Raw genomic sequence first — 24,353 nt, forward strand, 5'->3', positions numbered from 1 at the left:
AATTCTTTGGAGATAAGTATGCAAAATTATTCGCAAAATATCACCAAGAGCGGCTCGCCCAATCCATGCATTTTCTCCCCCTCGCTCGTCGCACTTGCTGTCATATTGGTTGGTGGTGCCCGGATGGACGAGCAGGTGTACCACAAGGCGACGCGGGCTGCGGTGACAGCCATTGCGAAGAAGGCGGGCTTCAAACATGCCGAGCAGAACGCCACAGAGCAACTGGCATCAGTTGCCCAGGCCTTTATCCGACAAATGGCCATCAACGCCCTCGGAAACGCCAACGAAGGTGCGTGTGTGCGTGTGTGTTTGTGGATTTGTGTGTGTGTGTATGCGTGTATATGTGTGTGTGTGTGTCTGTGTCCACCTGTGTGTATGTGGGAGTTTGCAGTCGCTTTTCCAAAAGGGGCCGTTGATCGTGTCCATTCTAACGCACACGCACGTACGTGCATGCACCTCGTCTCCCACCCACAACGCTTGTCTCGCGCGCTCGGTTGCAGAGGGGAGACATGAAATCAACGCGGACGATGTCGATGCGGCCATGGAGAGTGTCAACGTTAATCCAACCAGCCTTAATTGGTTCCTCCTCGAAGTTCGAAGAACTAAAACAGGGAAGGAGGCGGTAAGTTCTTCGCACCTGCGCGCTTGATGGCGCTCCACATGCACATGTAAAACCCCATTCTACATACACACATACATACATGCACATACACACGCATGCACACACACGCACACACGCGCATGCACACACCACTCGCAAGCGCACATCACAAAACACGCACCCGGTTTCATGTTCCTCCTCCCCGACTGATGACGATCCAATCACCCATCATGTGGTCCTCCTTGAACATGCGCGTCAAGCTCAGGAACTTCCCGCAACCCAATGAGCGCGTCTTCCTGCACATGCCAAAACCTAATCCCCACACAAGGTCAGACACTCAATGTGTGGACGCGCGTGTGTGTTGGATACATTTTTGTTTGTGTGTTTTTGGTGCTTTGATGCCTTTGTGCAGGGGAATGGCGTCTTTGTGCAACGGTCGTGCGCTCTGGTGCCTGTACCTCACTCCTCTTCCCCTCCATCAAACGCACGTGCACACACGCATGATTCCAGAATAACAACACCTCCGTCTGCTTTAGTCTCGACAACACCAACTCCCCAACTCCGCAACACACCACGTATGAACAAGCACCAACATGTGTTCTGTGCTGGCATCAGTGCAAACCCCTGCCACTGTCCTTGTCGTTCGCACAACCCACACGAGATCTGTCTGTGTATGTGTCGTGTGTGGGCGTGTGTGTGTGTGTGTGTGTGTGTGTGTGTGTGTGTGTGTGTGTGTGTGTGTGTGTGTGTGTGTGTGTGTGTGTGTGTGTGTGTGTGTGTGTGTGTGTGTGTGTGTGTGTGTGTGTGTGTGTGGCTCCCTCTTTGTCTGTCCGTCTATCTCTCCTCTCCCCCCTGTCTGCCTATCTGTCTGTCTGCCTGTCTACCTCGCTCTCTCTCTCTCTCTCGCCCCTCCCTCCATCCTCTCTCTTTCTCTTTCTCTCTCTCTCTCTCTTTCTTTCTTTCTCTCTCTCTCTCTCCCTGTCTCTATCTTGCCCTGTCTCGCCCCTCCCTCCCTCCTCTCTCTTTCTCTTTCTCTCTCTCTCTCTCTGTCTTTCTTTCTCTCTCTCTCTCTCTCGCCCCACGCATCCACACACATAGGCCCATTCATGCAGTTCGTGTACGCTCTGCCCAGTCAAGGTGTTCGTCTCTCACACCCCAAACTTCACGCCTTTTCGCACATGACATGTGACCTCCCCCAATATCATGGCGCAGCACCAGCCCACCTGCCGCCGCTCCCACACACAACAGACAGCGCAAAGTCCTCCAAATCGCCCGAACCCTCAGCAGCGGGTGAGGAATCAGACAAAGAAAAGACGGCAACAGCAGAGGCAGACAAAACAGCAGCAGCAGTGCAGCGTGCATCCCCGCCACCATCAGCAGCAACACAGATGGACGTGAGGGAGGAGCACAGAATACCAACAGCAGAGGCAACAGAGGGCGGGAAGCGCCAACCACAGCATGCAGCAGCAGCAGTGACGGCGGGAGGAGGAAGAGGAGGAGGAGGAGGAGGAGGAGGAGGAGGAGAACAAGAAGGAGAAGGAGAAGAAGAAGAAGCAACAACACGACCGGCCGCACATGAAGCGCAGGAGCCGGCGGCTGCAACCACCGCAGCCACCACCACAAGTACAACAGCCACAACGAAGCCGTCTGACGAATTTGATGACTTCTTTCGGTCGCTCGAAGACGAGGGCGTCAAGGTATCAACCACCAGTCGTGTACCTGACAGCTACCTGTGTGTCCTGCAAGCCTTGTTTCGCATCTCTCGCTGGCATCACCTCACACAATCGCATGCCCCTCCCTCTTCTCACCTTTCCCCTGCACACAACACAACACAACACAACACAACACAACACAACACAACACAACACAACACAACACACCACAACACGTAACCTCCTTGGTTCAGATTGAGGACGGCGTTGCGCTGCCGCCGACAATCGAAGACAACCCGGCGTACGATGCACCTGCCGAGTTTGTACCCGTCCCGCTCTCGCCGCCACGCCCCACACGCGCCACGGAGCCCGCGCCGCACCACAAGCCGTCCAAGACGAAGACGAGCAAACCTGGCCGCTCCTCAACGCGCGCAAGCAAAACCGCCACCCCGACGCCTGCAGACAAGAGCCGCACAAAGTCGCCAGCCGCTGTGCCGCCAGCATCAACCAGCCAAAGCAAAGGCAAAGACAGGGGTGCGGCCAGCGCCACAGCAGCCACAACAGCATCGAAAACAGCATCGAAAGCAGCCACCCCCACGGCCAAACCTGTCAAGGCTGCGGAGTCGCGAGCTCCGCTCAAGATGAAGCTTGCTGCCGCACCGTCACCGTCATCGCAGCCAAAGGCGTCTCCAGCAGCGCGGAGGGCGTCAGGCGACGGGGAGCGACCAACGAAGCGAGCAAAGACAGCATCCCCTGCCGCGCTGTCACATGCAGCCGCCAGCACCGCACCAGCACCGTCATCGTCGTCGACCTCGGCGTCTGCCCCCGGAGCGGCGTCCGAATCACCGCCGCGGGCACGTGCGAGCCCCGCCACGCCAGCAGCAGGCAGTGGTGTTGCGCGGCCAACAGCCAAATTGCCGCAGCAGCGACCATCCGCAGCGTCGCCAGCCCGCACAAAGGAGGAGGCAGTGACACCCGCTGTGCCTTTGTCTGCCCCTGCGAAGACAAAGGAGACAAAGACAACAGCAACGGCAGCAGCAGCGGCGCCGCAGAAGCTCAAGCTGAGCATCAAATTTGGCGGGAAGGCCGTGGGTGGGGAGAAGCCAGCAGCAAGCGTGACTGAAGCGAAGAAGCAAGAGAGGAAGGACAAGGCGAAGGAGGCGAAGGATGCCACGAAGGTCAAGGAGGAGAAGAAGGTGGAGAAAGGAAAGAAGAGGGAGGGGTCGGCGTTGCCAATGCTGACACCAGCTCAGCCCACCCTCACCCCGCAACCCGTAGTACCAGCGTCGTCATCAGCAGCAGCCAAAGAGAAGTCGAAGAAAAAGGCGCCTGCTCCCAAGCCGTCGCCGTCGCCAAAGCCAAAGCCACATGTCAAGGCGTCTGCTTTGGTCCCTGATCGCAGCAGCAAGAGCCGGCGCGAGAGCAAGCAGGGAGTGGCGCACGGAAAGGCCGTGGCGTCGCCAGCAAAGCGAAGCAAGACAGCAGACGCAGCTGCACCCCGCGCATCGGAGGGCAAGCAGAGGAAGGCGGCACGAGACCGAGGCAGCACAAGGGGGAGCACAAGCGCATCTGCAGGGTCCACGCCCAAGGCGCCCCGCCACGCGCACGCACGCTCCGTCTTCGGTACGCATGTGTACGCGTGTACCTGTGTAGTGTGTTGATATGTGTGTTGATGTGTGTGTGAGTGGGTGAGTGTGTGTGTGTGTGGGTGGGTGAGTGTGTGTATGTTTGGGTATGTGTGTCAGATGGGTTGGCGAACTGATTTGAGCTTCAAACAAGCTCGTCGTGCATGAGCTAGCAGGTGCATGTGTACATGTACGTGCATGCGTGTGGATTTCATGTGGGATTGCATGTGTCTCCGTGATAAGCGCACACACTGATGAATGATGGGGGTTGTGTGGATGTCATTTTGTTGTTTGCTTTCCGCAGCTGAGCTGAACAAGAAGCTGAAGCCAATGTCGCCCCAGATGATTGGTGTGTGTGTGTGTGTAACGTGACCTTTATTTCTCTCTCTCTCTCTCTGTGTGTCTCTCTCTCTCTGTGCCTCTCTCTCTCTCTGTGTCTCTCTCTCTCTCTCTCTCTCTCTGTCTCTCTCTCTCTCTCTGTCTGTCTGTCTCTCTCTGTCTGTCTGTCTGTCTGTCTCTCTCTCTCTCTCTCTCTCTCTCTCTCTCTCCCTCCCCCCCTCTCTCTCTTTTTCGTTCTCTGTCCTCCACTTACTCCAGCACGTTCCTCACCCCCCCCCCCACGCATGCTTGCTCACACACGTGCACACGCGTTGTGCAGTGAACGAGGGTGCCCGCCTGCTGTACGAGCGCGAGCAGCAGCCGTCGCTGCCGGGGACGGGGCCGCCGTACTGCAGCGACGCGTGCAAGCTTGGCGAGGCCGCTCGCTACTCCGAAGCAGGGTGTGTACTCGCTTGCGGGACATACGCAGGCCGTGCATGCATTTTCAACATGCACTGGCCCACCAGCCCTTGTGGCGAACACCATCTACCACATCACGTGCAGCGCGTGCTGTTTCCTCACATTGCGCCAATACGCCATTGACTTGCTTCACTGCGCATGCATGCTTCACAACAGAAACTACATTGCGTGCTCCTTGTGCGATAAGTGGTACCACACAGACTGCAGCGTTGGCGTGTTCTTTGCCAATATGGTCAGTAGCTGTTCACTGGGCGTGTGAGGTGTTGGTGTTTGTGTACATTCGATGCTTGAGGGCATGTGTGTGTGTGTGCTTTTTGCGTGCGTGGGAGACTGTGATGTAAGTGTTATGCTGCGCGGAGCAGCTGTGTATTGCTGCCAGTGAACCGCGAACCCCTCACCTTTGTGCATTCTGGATGTGCAACTCGCCGCTGCACGATGCAACACGCAGCCGGCGTTTTTCTGCGACAAATGTGATGCACAAATACCGATTGACTACGAGTGGCTGCGCATTGCCATGACCAAGATGAAGGTTTGTGGTGGTGGTGTTGGTGGTAGTTGTGGCAGTTGTGGTTGTGGTGGTGGTTGTGGTGGTAGTGGTGGCGTTCTTGGTTGATCCAGCCAAAGTTTGGCTTTGGTGTTGTTGATGTATCTTTGAGTGATGTGCCGTTTGCTCATCGCTCGAGTGCACACACGTGCGTGCTTTGTGTGCAGGAGAGGAAGGTGAAGCATGAAAGCACGAGGCAGGTGTCTCTGCTGGAAGTGTTTGGACCACCGGTCGTGTCGCTGCTGGCCCCAGATGCCCGCGTCGCGTATCTACAATTAATCAAGGAACCCATGGGTGTGTACGCTGGTGTGCGCGTGCACGTGTGTGGGTGTGTGAGTATATGTCTATGTTTATGTTGACGCTTTGGGCGCGCTGGCAGTGTGCTCACGATGTGCGTGGGAGGATGGAAGCAGAAGTGGCTTTGTTGGCGAGTGCGTTTGGTGCAACCGGTTCTTGGCCTGCATCACCTGTCCCTCACACATGCACGCACAACCTCTGACACACGCACACACACATGCAGACTTTGAGACGATTGACAAGAAGCTGCGGGGCCGCAAGTACACGCGTTGGAGCCCATTTCTGCTGGATGTCGCTCGCATCTCGATCAACTGCCGCGTCTTTAACCGCGACGTACGAAGTGCTTGCGTGTGTGTCGTGTGCCTGTGCGTGTGTGTCGTGTGCGTGTGCGTGTGTGCGTGTGCAAACGGCACGCTGCTTGATGTCATGGCGTTGTGCGCGCACAAGTATGTGTGTGTGTGTGTGTGTCAGCTTGGTATTCACCGTCATGCTGGTTTCATTGTCCAATGTGCAGAACAAGGAATACACGTTCTACGCGGATGCCCTTGGGATCATGGTGGAGAGTTTGGTCGAAGTGTCTGTTCCATTCTTCAGGCGTCTGCTCAGGTGACTGTGTTGCACGCGTAAATTGCGCGCATGCACACACATCCGCACACATTGCACACACACACACACACACACACACACACACACACACACACACACACACACACACACACACACACACACACACACACACACACACGCACACACTCTCTTTGTTGCATCTCTGTGTCTATTTTACTGCCGCGCGCTGGTTTGGCGAAAAGTTCATGTGCTTCCCTCTTGCTAATGGAACTGTATCGACGAATCCATAAACCGACATTGCAATTTTTAATGTCCAGCCCACAGCGAAGAGCCAATGGTCGTGATCACAATCGCGCAGACAAAACGAACTCACGCACGTGCGGATGTGTGCATGTGTCCATTACCGCCGTCGCCTGTGCCGTGATTTTGACGACGACGATGAGGATGAAGACGACGAAGACGACCTGCGTTGCTCCTGGGTGATGAGCAGTGCGGAGGCAGAGCCATCCACGCCCGTCTGCGCAAACGCTTTCGACTGCAGTGGAGGAGAAGTGGAGGCAGGCAGCAATGAATCAGACCCGTGCTTGGGTAATTGCAAACCAAAGCCCCCCCCCCACACACACACACACTTACTTGACGAAGGTGCATTTGCAAGTCTGAGATTTCTGCCTTTGTTGCTTCAATATCACGTTTTAGTTGCGCAATGCTGACGTTGGTGGAGGTGCGTTCCTGCGACACGCGCGCACCGGCTGCCTCTCGCTCAGCCTGCAATTGCTGGCGCTCCTAGGGACATTCAAGCAATCGCCCAATGCGTGCATGAGTCAGGTCCAATGCACACAAATGCACACAGACACACACAGACAAACAAACACACAGACACAGACAAACACACACACACACCAAACATGCGCGCACCTTCTTGAGGGCAGTGAGTTTGCTCATTTCTTGGCCAAATGTCTCCGTGAGGGCATCCACTTCTGCCTCCATGTTCTTTTCCTGGTGCTGCAGCGCTTGCAGTTGCGACGACACAGACGCGATCATGGCGTTCATCTGCGAAATGTCCTGCTGAAGCTCGCGCGACTGTAATTGTGTGGGAGCGTGTGTGGGAGCGTGTGTGGGAGCGTGGGTGGGAGAAAAAAAGCGGGAGTGTGCGTGGGAGTGTGTTTGGCAGTGTGTGTGAGTGAATGTGCGTGGGAGTGTGCGAGTGATCAATCAAATCAAGAACAAAGGCGCATTCTCATTCTCAGGAGTGCGCGTGTTGAATGCGTGTGCTCGGGACAGAATGGCGTGTGCAGTGGTGACCACGTACGCCGGTGTCGAGGTGCCTGTGAAGACGATCGATGCGGCCAATGTAGAACTCGCGTTGCGTTGAGAGCTGGACAGAGAGCAGCGACACGTAATCATCAAGCAGTGCCTCTTGCTTCTGCTTGTCCTGCACCGCCTCGCACTGAATACGCGCCAGCAGGGGCCCGATACGGTTGTGGGGCAGCTGAGAGCGTGAAATGATACACCGTGCAAACAAGGCATGATCGTTTCCTCCCGACAACACACACACACACACACACACACACACACACATACACACACACACACACACACACACACACACACACACACACACTGCCGGACGTGCCACCACCGCCTGGCAAGTAGTGCACGTAGCGATCACCACTAAAGTCCCAGATTCGCCCGTTTTCGAGCTGTTGCGGTGGTGTGCAATGGAAGGAGTGCAGCGACAGGCAGCCGTTGAGGGCTGAGGCAACAGATCAAGGATGCAAGTGATAGGCTGGCGCGATGACAAGTGGGCGCTTGTGCTTTCTTCGTCTCCGTCTTCACCCACCTCCAACGCGAATCGATGCAGTGCGTCGGTGTGTTTGAAGTGGGTGACGGTGTGCGCGTTTTTGGTTCGACCGCAGAAATAGCGACCGCACAGCAAGCACATGCACACGCCTTGGCCTTCCTTGCACACCTCGCACACGGGTGAGCTGCCATGTAACACGCGCGTTCAGAACAAGGCAGTTGCTGATGTGAGACTACAGCGTGTGTGTGCATGTGTGGTTGTATGCGAACATCTGCGTCCAATATACGCGACAAACCCGGTGCAATGCACACACACACACACACACACACACACACACACACACACACATGGTTGAAGCGGCTGGATCAATGCATGCGACCGGGCTGGCAGTGCCGTCACCGAGCGCTGCGTCTCTTCTCTCGCGGTACTGGCGTGATGCAAACGGCCATGTAGGTCAAGTGCGTAGCGCGTGTGTGGTGGAAAGAAGGAGAACGGGAAGGTGTTGAGCGTTTGGGAGCAGTACATCTGGGTGCTCAAGCTAAAAACGCAGCACGCACACACACACACACACACACACACACACACACACACACACACACACACACACACACACACACACACACGCGCACACACACATACATACACACAGACACACGCACACACACACACACACACACACACACACACACACACACACACACACACCATGGTTGGGACGATGTGTGCCACGGGTTCGTCGAGGAGGAGCAAGCAGGGGAGGGCACCGGGGAGGACAGCCCGCAAACTGCTCTCTCGCGCAATCACAGGAACATCCACATCGCGCACGAGCATCTGGAAACGACAAGCACATCACCGTACAGCGATGAGCAAAGTGCTGGTTGGGATAACCCTAGTTGTACATGACACACACACACACAGACACACACAAACACAGACACACACACATTCGCTGCGAGACTCACGCAGTTGATCATTGGCAAGCAGAGGCAGACGTAGCGGGCATCAGCGCCGGGGAAACTCTGGCCCGTGTAAGTGTCACAGATGTCCTTGCACGCAGCAGCACCGTCAAGACTGAGGATGATCTGCAGAGGGGGGGGGGGTAATAGTCCAGGATTGGCAATGTCAGCAAACGGTTGCGTGAAGGGAAGGAGACGCATGCACGCGTGAGTGTGTGCAAACATGACTGAGTGAATGTTCGCAAGACAACGCCACGCGAATACAACTGGTTGGCTCACCACTGCGTTTGGGGACTGTGTTGGTGCGTTGCTGAACTGAAGCAAGGTCACAGAGTGGAGTTGACACTCAATTGGGCCCAGGAACTGAAGGTACTTCTCCCTAAGAACGTGTGGATGCAGGGGATGGTTCGCATGATGACTGGTGAGGTTGAGTGTGGGAAGGCAAACACAAAATGCAACAGCACAACAGCACAGCAGCACGAGTACATGTGCATCTGTCCCTGCATCCATGCAAGCGTAGACACAGCAGAACCCCCCAACACACACACACACACACACACACACACACTCACTCACTCACTCACTCACTCACACACTCACTCACACTCTCACTCACTCACGGAGGTTGGTTTGGTGGACAGCCCAGTAAGAGGACGTGCTGTCGGTGTAAGCGGCGGTCTGAAACTGCATGTGCCTCTTCGGCCTGAGAGGCAATGCCACCGCTGCTGCTGGCAGCAGCGACCCTGGTGTGATCTGCAAGCATGACGTGCCCTGCAATTGACGCCGGCCCGTGTCTGCAGCCCAGTATGGGCGTGATGGTCACATGTGGTTTCGCAGGCGACACTTCGTCCTCTTGTTCATCCGCAACGCTCTCCTTCTCCTTCTCTCTGCCTTGTTCTTCTTCTTCCCCTTCTCCGCCCTGTTCCGCGCTCAGCTGCATCGCCGGCATCATGCACTCCCTGCACTGCACATCATACCCTCCAACACCGTCTCCTTCCTGCCAATTGTCACCCCCACCACCGGCAACAAGCAGCAGCGAGACGTGAGCCATGCCAAAGCGTGCGCGCAACGGGCGTGTGTGCTACACAGTCCTTCCAATTCGTTTGTTGTCAATCGCGAGGAAAAAACAAAAGAGAGAAGAGCAGAAGGAAACAACAAGAGGAGACCTTGATTGCAGTGGTGTTGGGGATCGTGTGTGCGTGTGTGTGTGTGTGTGTGTGTGGTGTCGTGTGGTGTTGTGTGGTGCAGGGCATGCAAGCAAACAGCTGCTGTGAAGGGCTGAGGCACACCCAGGCGACGCACAAGAGAACACAAGCACCTTCGTCGCCATGAGCGTGCGCATGTCGCGGAAGGTGAGCCTGTGTGTGTGTGTGTGTGTGTGTGTGTGTGTGTGTGTGTGTGTGTGTGTGTGTGTGTGTGTGTGTGTGTGTGTGTGTGTGTGTGTGTGTGTGTGCACGTACTTTATGTGTGTGTGTGTGAACAGGCTCGTACTTTGTGTGTGTGTGTGTGCGTTTGTGCGTGTGCGTGTGTGTCCCTTTGGCTTCGTGTTGCTGATTCACGGCTCATGTATCGTGTATGTGCCAGATCCTCGCTGAGGGCGAGCGAACGCGAGGCGGGAGAAAGAAGGACATCTTCTGCCCCCACAAGAACTTGGGTCAGCTCATGTGCTCCTGGCATCGCGTGTGGCTGAAGGGTGTGATGTGATGTGATGTGGCATGTGATGTGATGTGATGTGATGTGATGTGATGTGAAGGGTACCACATTGCTAATTGTTCGCTGCCATGTCACATGTGACACGCTGCTCACCAACACTCGCTCTCCTGCGTTCGGTGGCATAGGTACCATTGACAAGCTGGCCGCTTACCCTGATCTGGAGCGCCTCATTCTCCGCGACAACCTCATCCGACACGTGCCCTCCCTCCCCTGTGCAAACCTGTGGTACATTGACCTTAGCAACAACCAAGTACGTGCGTGCGTGCGTGTGTGTGTGTATGTGTGTGTGCGTGTGTGTGTGTGCGTGTGCGTGTGTCAGACCTGCTGTTCGGGATGTGTTGTGTGACATGCGCAAAGCCTCACATGCTTGCAATCCCACACCCCGAATTCCTCGCTTCAACGAATCGATCGTGCCAGCTGCAAGATGTGGACGGGCTCGCTGCGTACGGGTGCTTGGGATATGTGGTGCTGCCCGGCAACCAGTTGACGTTTGATAGCCTGGCAAAGCTGCATGATGTGCAGATCATGTCTGCCATGTTCTATGGCAACCCCGTGGAAAGCGATCCCCTCTGTAAGTTGTTTGGCAAAAGCACTATGCCTCCATGCACGCACACACGCACACACTCGTTGTTTGCGTTCAAAACAGCTCAGCGACGCTCCTGCAACACACACACACACACACACACAAACACACACACTCTCTCTCTCCCTCTCTTGGATTGCCGTTTTATGTTCCCATGACCTCCACCTCATCCTCATTCCTGCACCCGTCATCGCCGCCGCTGCCTTGTTGCAGACCGGGAGCGCGTGGCCGCGTTTCTGCCGCATCTGTGGATGCTTGACGGACGCCTCATTACTTCCGTCGACCGCCAGCGCGCACTCCATCGCGTATGTGCTCGTGCTTGCATGTGTGTATGTGTGTGTGTGTATGTGTGCGCGCGTGTGTGTATGTGTGTGTGTGTGCGTGCGTGCGTGTGTGTGTACGCGCTCCTATTTTCGTGTGTGTGTGTGTCAGTGATGACCAGAGATGGTTGCAGTGAAGGCGTCATGGCATGGCGCACTTCCTCTCGTGTAAGGAAGGCAAATGCCAAGTGTGACACTGCGACGACCTATGAAAGCTTATGTGTGTGCTGTTGCTGCGTTTCAACATGTTGGTGTTGCGTCTCAAACGCATTTCAGGTGCCGACACCGACAACAGCACTGCAGCAGCGGCGACAGCGACTCCAGGGCGCAAAGGTTGACAGAAAAAATGTCATTTTCACGTGGATCGTGTTTGCTGTGCACGGTCAAGGGTGCACTGGGTGTTTGCAAGTGCATGTGCATGCGTATAGGCATGGCTGTTGTTGTATACAGCGTACCTTGTACATTTCTCTTTCCAACTAATCCAGACACACGTGCAATGTCCCTGTCCTTCCCCTTGGCCTGTAGGCAGTGCACCTGCTTGGGCAGCTGCCTGTGAGCGGTTTCCACACACGTGATATTGACCAGCGGCGGCTGCGGCTGATGGCTGAGGACCTGCATGACATGATGGTGGTGATGGGCACACCGGCAGACGCTGGCGAGGCAGAGACGGAGCACAGTCCCGCACCGAGCAGCGCAGACCAACAAGATGAAGAAGAAGAAGAAGCAAAAGAAGAAGAAGCAAAAGAAGAAAAACAACAGCAACAACAACAACAACAACAACAACAACAACAACAACAACAACAACAACAACAACAACAACAACAACAACAACAACAACAACAACAACAACAACAACAACAACAACACTACCAGCAGCAGCAGGAAGCTGCGGTCCTACGTGTGCATGAGGTGTGATTGTGATGCCCTAATTGTTGTGGATGACTGCAATGCAAGCAACAAACAACAGCAGCCATTCACCACATCTCTTCGCTCACATCCGGTTTTGTATGCCTCCACCAACACGCCCCCATCAGAGCTTTGTGGTGCAGCGGTTGCTTGATGACTGCCCGTACGATCACCTCATCCTCCTTACGTTAATCCTCGTGGTATGTGTGTGTGTGTGTGCACGTGTGTTTGCGTGCCGTGTGTCCCTTTCTGTGCGGGACAGCTCACAGTCGCGCTTCTGTGTGTCACTTTCATTGTCGTTCTCTTGCATAACACGTTGTATCACGCGTATGCCCCCGGCTTCACTGACGTACCTGAAACGCTATCGCACAGCTCGCTCACCACTCTTCCACCCGATCATCATCATCATCATCATCATCATCATCATCATCATCATCATCATCATCATCATCATCATTAGGGCACATTTGACTACGCGTTACCAGCAAGTCTCGTGCACGCCGTTCTCAAGCGCGCTGGACTGGAGACAATCAGGTGCGAGCTCCGTAGCATCACAGCACACATGTGTTGGTGTGTTGTGGATGCACATCACTGGCAACGGCCACGCCATGAGCGAGGACACATCAAATTGGTGGCGTGTTCAATCCCCGTTGCGTGTATGTCCCACGCCCAAATTCACTCACAGCCACCACTTACACCCACTATACACCTCCAACCACACACACACACACACACACACACACACACACACACACACACACACACACACACACACACACACACACACACACACACACACACACACCCCGCCGCAACACCGGCATCCGTGATTCGCGTTGCTGTACTTGCTCGCGGTCACCGCAGTGGCATTCCCGTGATGGCCGTCTTCTTCGCGCCCCCGCGTGTTCGCTGCTTTATCAACTGCATCTTCACGGCTGCATGCAAGCTCATGGAGAAGCACACCTGCGCTGCCCTACGCACGGTGCGATTTTATAACACCGCAGTTTTGTTGCACACACGCTTCCATGTCGCACGCGGCTGCCTGGTTGGGTGATTGGTTTGCTTGTTCGTTTGTGAGTGTTGGCTGTGGACGTTGGTTGTGGACGTTGGTTGTGAGTGTTGGTTGTGAGTGTTGGCTGTGGACGTGGTAGACGCACGCTCAAGTCACGTGCGCATGTGCATTCATGTATGCGTGCTCATTTTAAAAAGCACATCTCCTTCTCACTCGCAATGCGTTGGTTTCCTTCACACACACACACACACACACACACACACACACACACACACACACACACACACACACACACACACACACACACACACACACACACACACACACGCACGCACGCACGCACACATACACGCGCGCGCTCCACTTGGTGTTGTGCCTGCTCTGTGATTTTAATGCGCTGCACAGTTTGGGGTTCAAGTGAACACACAGTTTGTGAATTGTCTCGAGCAAACGGCGCAGCTCCAACTCCGTCATACGTTTTGCCCTTCAAGGTCAGCTCAAATGTCATGCATCACCTTCCTCACACACATGCATGTGCTCCTGCTCCACACACACACACACACACACACACACATGTTTTGTGCTCACGCCGAACGTTGTGTGTGTGTGTGTGTGTGTGTGTGTGTGTGTGTGTGTGTGTGTGTGTGTGTGTGTGTGTGTGTGTGTGTGTGTGCGTGCGTGCGTGCGTGTTCGCTCAGGGCGCTTCCGTTGCGAAATATTGAGTCGCATCGGCGCAAGTCAAGTTTAAGGTGAAATGGCGACCGGTCCCGTGTGTATGTGAGCGTGTGGTTGTGGTGCGTATGGCCATTCGTGCTGTTCTCCCTGACGTCCAACAGTACCCGCCACTAACTGCCTGCTGTCCGTTGTCACGCGCCAACACCCAGGGTGTCGCACCGCACCCGCGTGGTTGATTTTGGCAACATGATTCCCGTTGCATTGGCAAGTTTGGTCTGTCGCACCCAAGAACTCATGGACTTGCTGCATGAGGATCTCGACGGTGAAACCGGTACCTGAGACTTTGAGCGTGGCTTCTCACACAGTGACTGACATTCACATGGGGCGTTGGAATTGAAGTTTTGGTTGACACACTCACACACACACACACACTCACACACACACTCACACACACACACACTTACACACACACTCACACACACACACACACTCTCTCTCTCCTTCTTTGTCTCATTCACAAACATACTGCCCCCTTCCTTCTCTCTCACACACACACACACACAAACAACGAAACAAACAAACAAACACACAACGCACACACACACCCCCACACATATCAGATGTGGTTGGTTTGCTGTCTGCAGCAATGCCATCACGTCATGACGCAATCGAGGCTGCCCGATCCCTTCTTCACTCACATCACGACAGCTTCAACACCGAACAAGAGGTTGTGCAAGAGTGTGCAATGGACTGCTGTGCCTCGTGTGCGCGTCCATGTCCGCGGTTGTGCGTACGTTGTCGTGTGCATGTGTGTGCGTGAGTGTGTGCGTTTGGTGTTTGTGCTTGTGTACGTTGTTGCGCGTTTGGGTTCATGTTTCGTGATGACGTTTCCGCTTCGTTCCCTTATCCATGTGTTTCTCCACCCCCCCCCCCAAATTGATCTGTAAATCCTGTCCTGCCCACAGGCTGAGCTGCACCCTGCGCTTGTGTTTCTTCGCGACTGCATTGAGTACGTGCCCACAACGCCAAAAACAAAGCCCAACCAATACTCCCGCACACAGCAACAGCAGCAACAACACCACCAGCAGCCACCGGAATCACAGTCACACCCTGTTTCCCCAAGACAACAGCAGCATGATCAGGAGAACCACAGAGCGCACCGCATTCCGTCACATCGCGAGGAATGGCTAGGTGTGGCCTCGGCTGGGCCGAGCGCGCCATCATCGCCGCAGCGCGTGCACAACCAGCCGCCATCGCCATCGCCATCGCCAACAACAACACCAACACCAGCACATCACTCTCATTATCATCATCATCATCATCATCATGAGCAGCAGCAACAGACTCGGTATTCGAGGGGCGATATGCAGCAGCAGCGGCGTTCGAGTCATGCGGACCGAGGTCATGACTCACAGACATACACGCGGCCGGCGTTTGATATTGGCGAAACTGTTCGCGTGAAGGGAAAGTTGGCCACTGTAATCACCGCCCTTTCTGGTAAGATACACATGTGTGTGCTTGCATGAGCGTGGCTGTGAGGCTTTGTGTTGCGTGTGTGCTTTGGTGAATGGCTTCGAGCTAGCAAGCTTGCGCGAGCGTACGTACGTGTGTGCGTACGTGTGTGTATGCGTACGTGTGCGTGTGTGTGTATGTATGTGTGTGTGTGCGCGCGCCTCTCGCACGTACATGGCGTGCAGGTAGTTGTGTCCGGGTTCGCATGTCCACTGAGCCAACCGATTCGTGCCCTGCGCTGGCTGTGGTGCTGCAGATGCCGATGCGGACTATGTGTGCATTCAATACAACGACACGGGCCAGGACGACATTGTAAAGGCGGCGGACGTGAAGCGAACGGCCACCAGTGGTGCACGCGTGTCCATGCTCTCGTCGACGCTTTCTGGAACGACATCGTGAGTTGCAACTTGACACAATCGCACTCGTGTGCACGTGTTACGCTTCATTTCTACTCTCGCCTATCCTTACATATTTCTGCTCATCATCCTCACATAATACCCACTCAGTGCGCTCACGCACGTGTGTCTGTATCCGCTCGTTTTTTTCTCCGCGAGCACCACCCCCCTCACCCTCCCAACGCGTGCCTGCCCTGCCTTTGTGTTGCTGTAGACGGCCAACAACGGCACCCGATCACTCTCTTCCACCGGGACAGCTCTCCAACATCATGTTCACGTTTGACATCACAGCGGGACGGAAGAAGCTGCACCGGCAGCGCAGCAACAGCGTGAGCAGCGCAGCAAGTGGTGGGTGCCGCCAGTCGGGAAGTGACATTGATGATGACTACAATGATGACGATGATGACGATGATGATGACGACATGTTGCCCAGAGAGGATCCGTTTGACATTGCACGCGCACTTCACCGCCCAATGTCGCAGTACGTCAACAGAAGTACCTGTGTGCATGTGTGTTTGCGGTGTACGTGTGTGTGCGTGAATGTGTGTGTGTGTGTGCGTGAATGTGTGTGTGTGCGTGAATGTGTGTGTGCGTGAATGTGTGTGTGTGTGTGTGTGTGCGGGTGTGCGTGCGTGTTTTGTGTGTGTGTGTGTGTATGTGTGTGTGTGTGCACGTTGCTGATCGAAATTTGACAGGGTGCGCGCTTCGTTGGCTGTGGTTGAATGTGTTGAAGCCGTCGTGTCTCGTAGTTGCTATTTGCTCACACAATATTCCGTCACTCACCATTCAACATATCACCACCGCCACCGCCACTGCAACCGCCCGTTACTCTGGCACTGGCAGTACCTCCACTGCATCGCTTGCGTCTGGCAGTCGGCCTGGGAGCCATCGAGCGGCCCAAGGGCCTCGCACTGCCAGCGCTCGCTCCATCGCCGACAAGACCGGGTTGTCGCACGCCTGCATGCAAGATGTCGAAGGCCATGATGCGAGGAGTGCCAATGCGCACAGAACTGCAGCAGCCACGAAATCCCCGTCATCGCCCAATCGCCAGCAGTCATCCCGTTTGCGACCACTGATGCTTGGAGCAGATGACAACGAAGGGCGCACCGGACTGCACGTCCGCCCCTCCTCCTCTTACTCGCCTGGCGCCAGCAATGCACGTGCACGTGCACGTAGTGGTGGCGATGGCTTCATCGACGTCGTTGTCCCGTGCCCAGCCGTTGTGGAAACGCCGCCGGTAGGGATTCGTCTGTGGGATGCCTCTGTGAACATACCAGCCATGTGCATGCACACACACGCGTACACAGAAACATGCAAGCACACATACACACACAAGCACATGCTCACAAACATGCACAACATGAAAGCAGTCATCCACAAGGCATGATGACATCAACACGCACAGCTGCGCAGTTGCACTGGCACAGACCAAGACTCACGCGCATGCGAATCACGGTGTCTTGTCTGTGTATCAGGTCTCCAGACCAACCTCGAGCCATGTGGGGGCGATGAAGTCGTCGTCGTTGTCGTCGTTGTCGTGGTCGAATACTGGCAACGAAAACGGCACCACACACGCTAATCACGCAGGTTTGTTTGTGACGCTGTCGTCTGTGTTGCTGTGACATGCCAACATAGTTGTCAAATGCGTCTATCGCCATGCTCATATCACAACATCTGGGTTGGTGTGCGGTGATCTTGGCTGCTTGCTGTGGAAATGGTCAGACACGCTGCAACTCGTGCAAGAAGAGAAAGACCAGGAGCGGGACGCGTCTGCTGTTGCTTTCCAACAACAACAACAACAACAACAACAACAACAACAACAACAACAACAACAACAACAACAACAACAACAGCAGCAGCAGCAGCAGCAGCAGCAGCAGCAGCAGCAGCAGCACCGCCGTGTGCTTACCCTCGCTGAACGTGTACCATCGCCGTCGGCATCCCGCCCTCCGAGTTCGGTTCGACTGCTCAGTTCATCTGGTCGCCGCCCATCGTCTGTTCTCTCCCGCAGCGTGCTCAGTGAGTGGTCATTGCTGGAGGCTAGCGGATGGTGTCGCCGCGACATGCTGACACGAACACACACGAACACACATATGCGCACCCACATATGCATACACACATGCATACACACACATGCATACACACACTCATATATCCACACACTCATACATTCATACATTCACACATTCTCCCGTTTTCAGGCGGGCCGAGCCGTCCGACCTCGTACTCGTCACCGTCGTCGCCATCATCGCCATCGTCGCTGCCGTCGCCAACATCGTCCATGAGTGCGCTGCTGCGTACCCGCTCACACCAGCTCCAGCGCCGCCGCTCGCGCCCCGCTGGCATCGCCCCTCCTGCATCTTCAGCGGCCGGCGCACAGAGCCACTTCCCAGAGATTTCCCCAGCACCGTGGCTCAACGCTGTGCTGATGCAACATGGCCCTGTGCGGCGCATCGCATCTGCTCCGCCCGCGCAGCCCCCACCGCCTGCTCGCATGCACGTGTCGCGTGTGCAGCACCGCCCACAGCCTCGCTTCAACCACCATCGTCACCATCGTCCAACCACAACGCCAAACACGTCGTCACCGTCATACAGCGAACGCGAGCGCCGGCGTGGGCCGGTCCGCTCGCAGTCGGCGGCACCACCAGCAAAACACCGGCAGCAGCAACAGCAACAGCACCGCACCCAGTACAACAGCCAGCGCTATGGTTCCAGGTCTCCTGGACCAAGCCGGCGGTCACACCCACGCGATTACAACAATGGCGCGCGCAGACCGAACGCGGTGTTGTCGACGTCGTTGCCTGTGTCTGCACATGAGCAGGTGCGGCGACAATGGGGCATCACACGCAGTGGCAGCAGCAGCAGCAACATCGGGAGTGGCCGTGGTCACGGCGGCGGTGGTGGAGGGCTGCACCTCGTTGGTTCTGGTTTGTCTTGAAGCCGAAAGGAGAACGTGGAACGAACTGGAGTTGGCATGGCATGCATGATAACTGCGTGTCAAGCGATATTATTCGCTGGGAACAGCTCTGTTTGACTTGCTGTTTTGTTCATGCGTATTGCATGTGATAGTGTGACCCCTGTGCAATGGATTCTGATTTTTTTTTTTTTTTTGGGTTGGGGGTGGGGGTGGGGACAAAGTGTGATTGATTCACTCAGACACGTAACGGACTCGCCTGCTTATACTTCCTTGCTTCCAATGCCAATGTGTGTGCCACGTTAGCGGTGTGATCTTTTGACTTTCTCTTCGCCCATCACCCACATGTGGACCTGCGTTGTTGGCATCGTTTTGTTTCTCTGGTGCGTGGGCTTACACGCACCTCCGTATGCATGAAGAAGTAAATGAATGAAAGGGGTTGGCGTGTCACTGTCTTTGTGCAGCACTGAACCACGAATGGTCCGGGTTGCTCTCTATATGTTGTTGCAGCTGCTGTTTACGAAGGCGAAAGCGAAGCACAGACAGCACGTGCCCATGTCAACATGTGCTGCTGGTCACAAGCAAGGCGACCGTTCAGACGCAAGGGAAGTGCACAATCTGTAAAGACCGAAAGCTCACACGTCAACTCGAACAAAACATCAAACGAAATGAGGCAACCAAAACGCCGCGCACATGGAGAATGCAAAGACCAAGGGTAGGTTGCCTTGATTGGTGTACTGGAGTGTTTGAGACAAAAGCAGGGTGATGGTCATGAATTTGATGATGACGTTGTTGTTGTTGTTGTTGTTGTTGTTGTTGTTGTTGTTGTTGTTGTTGTTGTTGTTGCTGCTGCAGCTGACAGTAACACACTGTTTGTCAACAGGCGAACAAATCAGCTCACGTTAGACACATGGGTGTGTGTGTGTGACAATGCGTGCGTGCACTGACACCCGACTTCGTGGGCTCAGCAGCCGCTACACAACGTGGGAGCGTGCCAACTGCTTTCGCCTGTTGCGAAGAGCGGTTGCGCTCGTGCTGATCTCTGCCAAGCGATCCTCCACGTTGGACTTGCCAGCCATCATTTCGTACAGCTTTGGCGCAAGATCATCTGACGTGCTCTCCGTCGGGAGCAGTGGCTCCTGGTCGCCGTCGTCGTGTGCCCCGAGCACCAGGAACGTCTTCATGCAGCCTTTGCCCTTGATGTCGATGTGCCCGCGCGCCACAATCTCCAACGGATGGTCCGGTGGCAGCGCCTGCGTGAAGCGGTAGCTTGTTTGGATGCATCCCGGCAGGCCGTTGCTCTCCATGCGCGAGGCGACGTTGACGGTGTCGCCAAACAGACAGTAGCGTGGACGCGCGCGCCCAACAACACCGGCCATCAACGGGCCAGAGTGCAGCCCAACGCGGATGCGGATCGGCTCGCCGTCAAGTGGCGACAGCACCGACTGTGCCGTGCGCACCATGTCAATGGCCAAGCGGGCAACACGCAGAGCGTGGTCCTCACACTTCTCCGGGCAGCCGGCAGCCACCATGTACGCGTCGCCAATTGTCTCCACCTTGTAGCAGCCGTGCTTGTCTGCCAGGTCATCAAACTTCAGGAAGAGCTCATGTAGCATGTCCATCACCTATGTATGCGTGCGGGTGTGTCATTGAAGGTTGTGGGTGTGTGAACGAGTATTGCGTGTGTGTATGTGAAGGATAATCACGTGTGTGCGAAGAAGCGTGGCAGGTTGGATGCGGTCAGTTTGCAAAACACGCGGGTGATATGAGCAAAGTTACCTCTGTTGCCGGCACATCCGAAGAAATGTTTGTGAAACCGGCAATATCGCTGAAGAGAACAGTCACCTGTCAAGGATGCGTGTGCATGTATGGCAGGCACGGTGTGAACTGGCGTGGGTTACTTTGGGAAAGGGTTTCACTCCCTGGTATGGCTGAGCATGTTACAGACGAATGAAGTGCTGCGTGCATGCTGAACTCACGTGTTGGTAGCGCTCTGCAGGAGGGATTTCGCCTCTGGCCAGTGAACCAGCAACCGTCTGTGTGCATGTGTGCATGTACGCGCGTGTGCGCGCGTGCGTGTGTGTGTGTGAATGAGTGTGCTTGTAGGCGCGAAAGTGCGAGGGACAAATCCGTGGATGCATAGACTTGAGGGCGTCATGCAATCTCTGACACCGAGAAGTGTGTGTACAAACAGAGAAACGCATACACAACAACAAGCAAACACACGCACACACGAAGAAGCGCATGCGCACAACAACAACAACAACAACAACAACAACAACAACAACAACAACAACAACAACAACAACAACAACAACAACAACAACAACAACAACAACAACAACAATAACAACAACAACAACAACAACAACAACAACAACAACAACAACAACAACAACAACGACGACACACAAAACAGAGACACATATGACTACACCCAGGCACAACTGTACCGGTGGGAGGATGCTGTGGAGGAGCGAGTCAATCTCCTTCTTCTTGTGTTGCACCTCTGCCATGGACTGGTCCAGCTCGGCAAGCTTCTTGTCCACCTCGTTGGAGTTCTTGGCAGAGGCGGACTGGAACATGGAGCCGTACAGGTACTCGCGGCCGTGACTGTGCAGCGGCATCTCCGACAGCTCAATGCGCTGTGCCTCCATCTCCTCCAGGGAGCGCAGGGCCGGGGTGCCGAAGAACACGACGCAGTCCGAGTCGGCGTGGTAGGTGACCTGCCCGTGCAGCTTGATGTGCTCTGCGCGCATGTTGAAGCGGTGGGACGCAAAGCTCAGCGCAGAGGACCGCTTGGAGGACATGTTGGACGATGCCATGGAGGAGTTGCCCGAGAAGGGGCAAGCGTCTGCGCGCTGGCTGCTTGTGTGCGAGGCGGCGCCGAGGGACACGCTGTGCACGGAGCCGGGTGTGCCTGCGGTTGCAAACGCCGGGTCACGGAGATGCTTCACGTCGATCTTGAAGAGGCACGACACGCCGTCGAGGGAGGCGAGCGTCTCAAAGTCAAACGTGACGTCCACCGGGTTGACAATCTTGAAGATGGCCTTTGCGGGGCGACCAACGGGCGGCTCCTTCAGCCGGCTGCCAAGGTGTTTCCCGACAGACGTGACGTTGAGGTCACGGCCGACAGCAAAGTGCCATGGAAACAGGTCGTTGGTGAGCGATCCCGACAGTGTCAGGTTGCACATGTTGTTGACTGTCTCGTCGACTTCCTTCTCAATGCCAAATCCCCTTGTCCATGGCGGCAGTGGCGGTTGTTGTGGTTGTTGTTGGGTTGATGCAGGTACACACATGCGTGAGTGAGAATGGGCGCAAGAACAAAGTGGGGAGCAGGGCGACATGATGATGATGATGATGATGATGATGATGATGATGATGATGATGATGATGATGATGATGATGATGATGATGATGATGGTGATGGTAATGGTGGTGGTGGTGGTGGTGATTGTACCAGTTGTTCTTGTTCGGGAGAACCATAAGCATTGTGATACAGACACGCACATGCACACAGTTGTGTGCATCTACACCCACAGACACGTTCACACACACACCCTCTCTCTCCTCCCCCCCCCCTCTTACACATAAACACATTGTGCACAGAAGTAGCACCTTGGGTCCATGAAAACGTGGAACACGTCGTGGTTGTCTCCAGCGCCCTTCTTTGTTCGATGGCGGATGTCAATGTCGAGGTCATAGATGCGGAGGGCACACGCCTTGAGGGCACCCATCATGAAGGGCGCAAGGCCAACGCTGTCAGAGTAGTAGTGGATGGTCATGGTGCCGTCTGGGTTGCGGGTCGGCCGGATGGAGGGCGTGCGCATCTTGGGGAAGGACGGAAGAAACGACTCGTGGAGGCTGTCGAGGTTTTGCAGCATAGTGAAGAAGTCATCGCCCAGGGTGCGCAAGGCATGGCCATAGCCGCTCTCCAGGATACCGGTAAGGAAGAACCCGCCCGCCTCATACTTGCAGTCCTCCTCCGAGCGGCCAGTGATCTGGGCGCCAACACAGGCACATGGACGGTGGTGATCGTTCAAAGGCGCAAGAGGGAAACAAGACAGGGCAGAGAGGTAGAGAGGAGGCGAAGATTCGTTTGTGAACCAGGAGAAAGCTGTTGCAGCACCGCAGAAACACACGCACACACACACACACATACATACAGACACACACACACACACATACAGACACACACACACACAAAAGCAAAGATGTTGCTTCACGTTGGCATAAAGTGATGCCCAAGCATGCCAAGGCCGAGCAACCAGTGGCAACACCACACAGAGTGAAGAGGGGTACGATTGTGTGTACCTTTGCAACGGTGCTGAGGAACAGGGCGGTTTGCTCGTCAGAGTAGTAACGGAAGAAGTCGTCCGGGTGGCCGGAGAAGTTGATCACTTTCATAATCTCTTGCAAGAGCTCATCTCCATCGGGCAGGGATTCCACCCAGCTGGTGAGGGCCTGGCATCACAAACACACGAGCATGAATAGTGGCAGGGAGTGGTTGAGTTGTCAGCATGAAACGCGAGAGTTGATGTATCTTGATGAATGTATGTAGATGTATTGATGTGTTGATGTGTGGATGTGTGTGTGTGTGTTGATGCGTGTGGCGTGGCATATTTTGGCGCCAAATGCTCGTGTACGTGCTGAAGGTGCTGAGTGCATGAATGTGCATGAAGACATGCATGTGGAGCTGTGTGCATGTGCACGGTGACATGTGCACGTCCACATCGACCTATCAGCGCGCCCCTTCTTTCGCATGCATGGCAATCACAAGGCAACTGCGACGTGCAAGCCCGTAAACATGCAAGTAGGCAGGTGATCCTCTTTGACAAGACACACAACATTCATGACGCCATCCATCCATGTACGCCCAACGTTGCAACACCCCACTCTCTTCACCTTGTGCAGCAAGCCGTACATCCTGAGGGTGAGGTGACGCGTAGGCGGAGGCGTAAAGGAAGAGATATACGGGTTGTCTTGCTGATGGCTGGTTGACCGCGACACAAACAAACTTTGTGTACCTCGAAGTGTGTGTGTGTGTGTGTGGGTAGGCAAGAGAGGCGTATGTGAGTGTGCGGGTTTGTGTGATGCTGCCGAATACCAACGGTCTGCCTTTTGGTGCGTGTTGCTCCTCCGTTCGTCTTCTTGCCTACGAACAGATGGGGTGAGGCTGTGCACGGCTTGTCTTGAAAGAAAGATTTCACGCGGTGTTTTGCTGCAGACTATTTTGCTCATTTGAAAATGACGTCATGGTGGCGAATTGCGTAAGGAACCGACAATGGGTGTCTGGTCGTGACAGCTCGTGCCGGTTGCGAACCACAATCCAGCATTAAGTCGTGGGAAAAAGTATTGCTGAAAGTGAGCATCATCTGAGCGGCGCCACGACGTGACTGACAAGCAAGCAAGCAAGCAACTAACTGTAACTGTAAGCTCGTTCCCAGCTGCTTGTTTTACAACTCAGACCACATCACCAACC

The 24,353-nt window shown here is 55.0% G+C and overlaps 4 protein-coding genes across 4 annotated transcripts; 2 read left to right on the forward strand and 2 right to left on the reverse strand.

The window, feature by feature from the left end:
• Positions 1–123: 123 nt before the first annotated feature.
• Positions 124–6,127, forward strand: PTSG_01938 (uncharacterized protein; the record flags this gene model as incomplete). The annotated part of the gene is made up of 13 exons (XM_004997863.1): positions 124–289; positions 501–622; positions 862–929; positions 1,112–1,176; positions 1,814–2,298; positions 2,508–3,876; positions 4,183–4,227; positions 4,537–4,657; positions 4,833–4,908; positions 5,125–5,205; positions 5,388–5,526; positions 5,741–5,850; positions 6,032–6,127. 13 exons carry the CDS (start codon positions 124–126, stop codon positions 6,125–6,127), a joined length of 2,943 nt encoding a protein of 980 aa, XP_004997920.1.
• Positions 6,128–6,484: 357 nt separating this feature from the next.
• PTSG_01939 (uncharacterized protein) lies at positions 6,485–9,892 on the reverse strand (the record flags this gene model as incomplete). Its single annotated transcript, XM_004997864.1, has 11 exons — positions 6,485–6,619; positions 6,718–6,867; positions 7,000–7,164; positions 7,394–7,573; positions 7,704–7,837; positions 8,054–8,069; positions 8,265–8,312; positions 8,591–8,716; positions 8,848–8,967; positions 9,121–9,220; positions 9,462–9,892. 11 exons carry the CDS (start codon positions 9,890–9,892, stop codon positions 6,485–6,487), a joined length of 1,605 nt encoding a protein of 534 aa, XP_004997921.1.
• A 277-nt stretch (positions 9,893–10,169) lies between these two features.
• On the forward strand, positions 10,170–19,101 carry PTSG_01940 (uncharacterized protein; the record flags this gene model as incomplete). Its single annotated transcript, XM_004997865.1, has 21 exons — positions 10,170–10,193; positions 10,426–10,495; positions 10,680–10,804; positions 10,972–11,125; positions 11,351–11,442; positions 11,734–11,790; positions 11,983–12,087; positions 12,492–12,563; positions 12,824–12,897; positions 13,228–13,345; positions 13,781–13,866; positions 14,074–14,124; positions 14,260–14,381; positions 14,671–14,777; positions 15,016–15,547; positions 15,819–15,957; positions 16,172–16,438; positions 16,801–17,194; positions 17,433–17,544; positions 17,680–17,976; positions 18,159–19,101. 21 exons carry the CDS (start codon positions 10,170–10,172, stop codon positions 18,893–18,895), a joined length of 3,735 nt encoding a protein of 1,244 aa, XP_004997922.1. The 3' UTR covers positions 18,896–19,101.
• A 174-nt stretch (positions 19,102–19,275) lies between these two features.
• PTSG_01941 (guanylate cyclase) lies at positions 19,276–24,108 on the reverse strand. Its single transcript, XM_004997866.1, has 7 exons — positions 23,777–24,108; positions 23,186–23,335; positions 22,490–22,872; positions 21,325–22,108; positions 20,851–20,907; positions 20,651–20,716; positions 19,276–20,496 (listed from the first exon to the last, which is right to left on the reverse strand). Exons 1-7 carry the CDS (start codon positions 23,795–23,797, stop codon positions 19,846–19,848), a joined length of 2,112 nt encoding a protein of 703 aa, XP_004997923.1. The 5' UTR covers positions 23,798–24,108; the 3' UTR covers positions 19,276–19,845.
• Between the last annotated feature and the right edge of the window lie 245 nt (positions 24,109–24,353).

This window comes from Salpingoeca rosetta (assembly GCF_000188695.1).
Source record: "Salpingoeca rosetta unplaced genomic scaffold supercont1.3, whole genome shotgun sequence".
Taxonomy (NCBI): domain Eukaryota; class Choanoflagellata; order Craspedida; family Salpingoecidae; genus Salpingoeca; species Salpingoeca rosetta.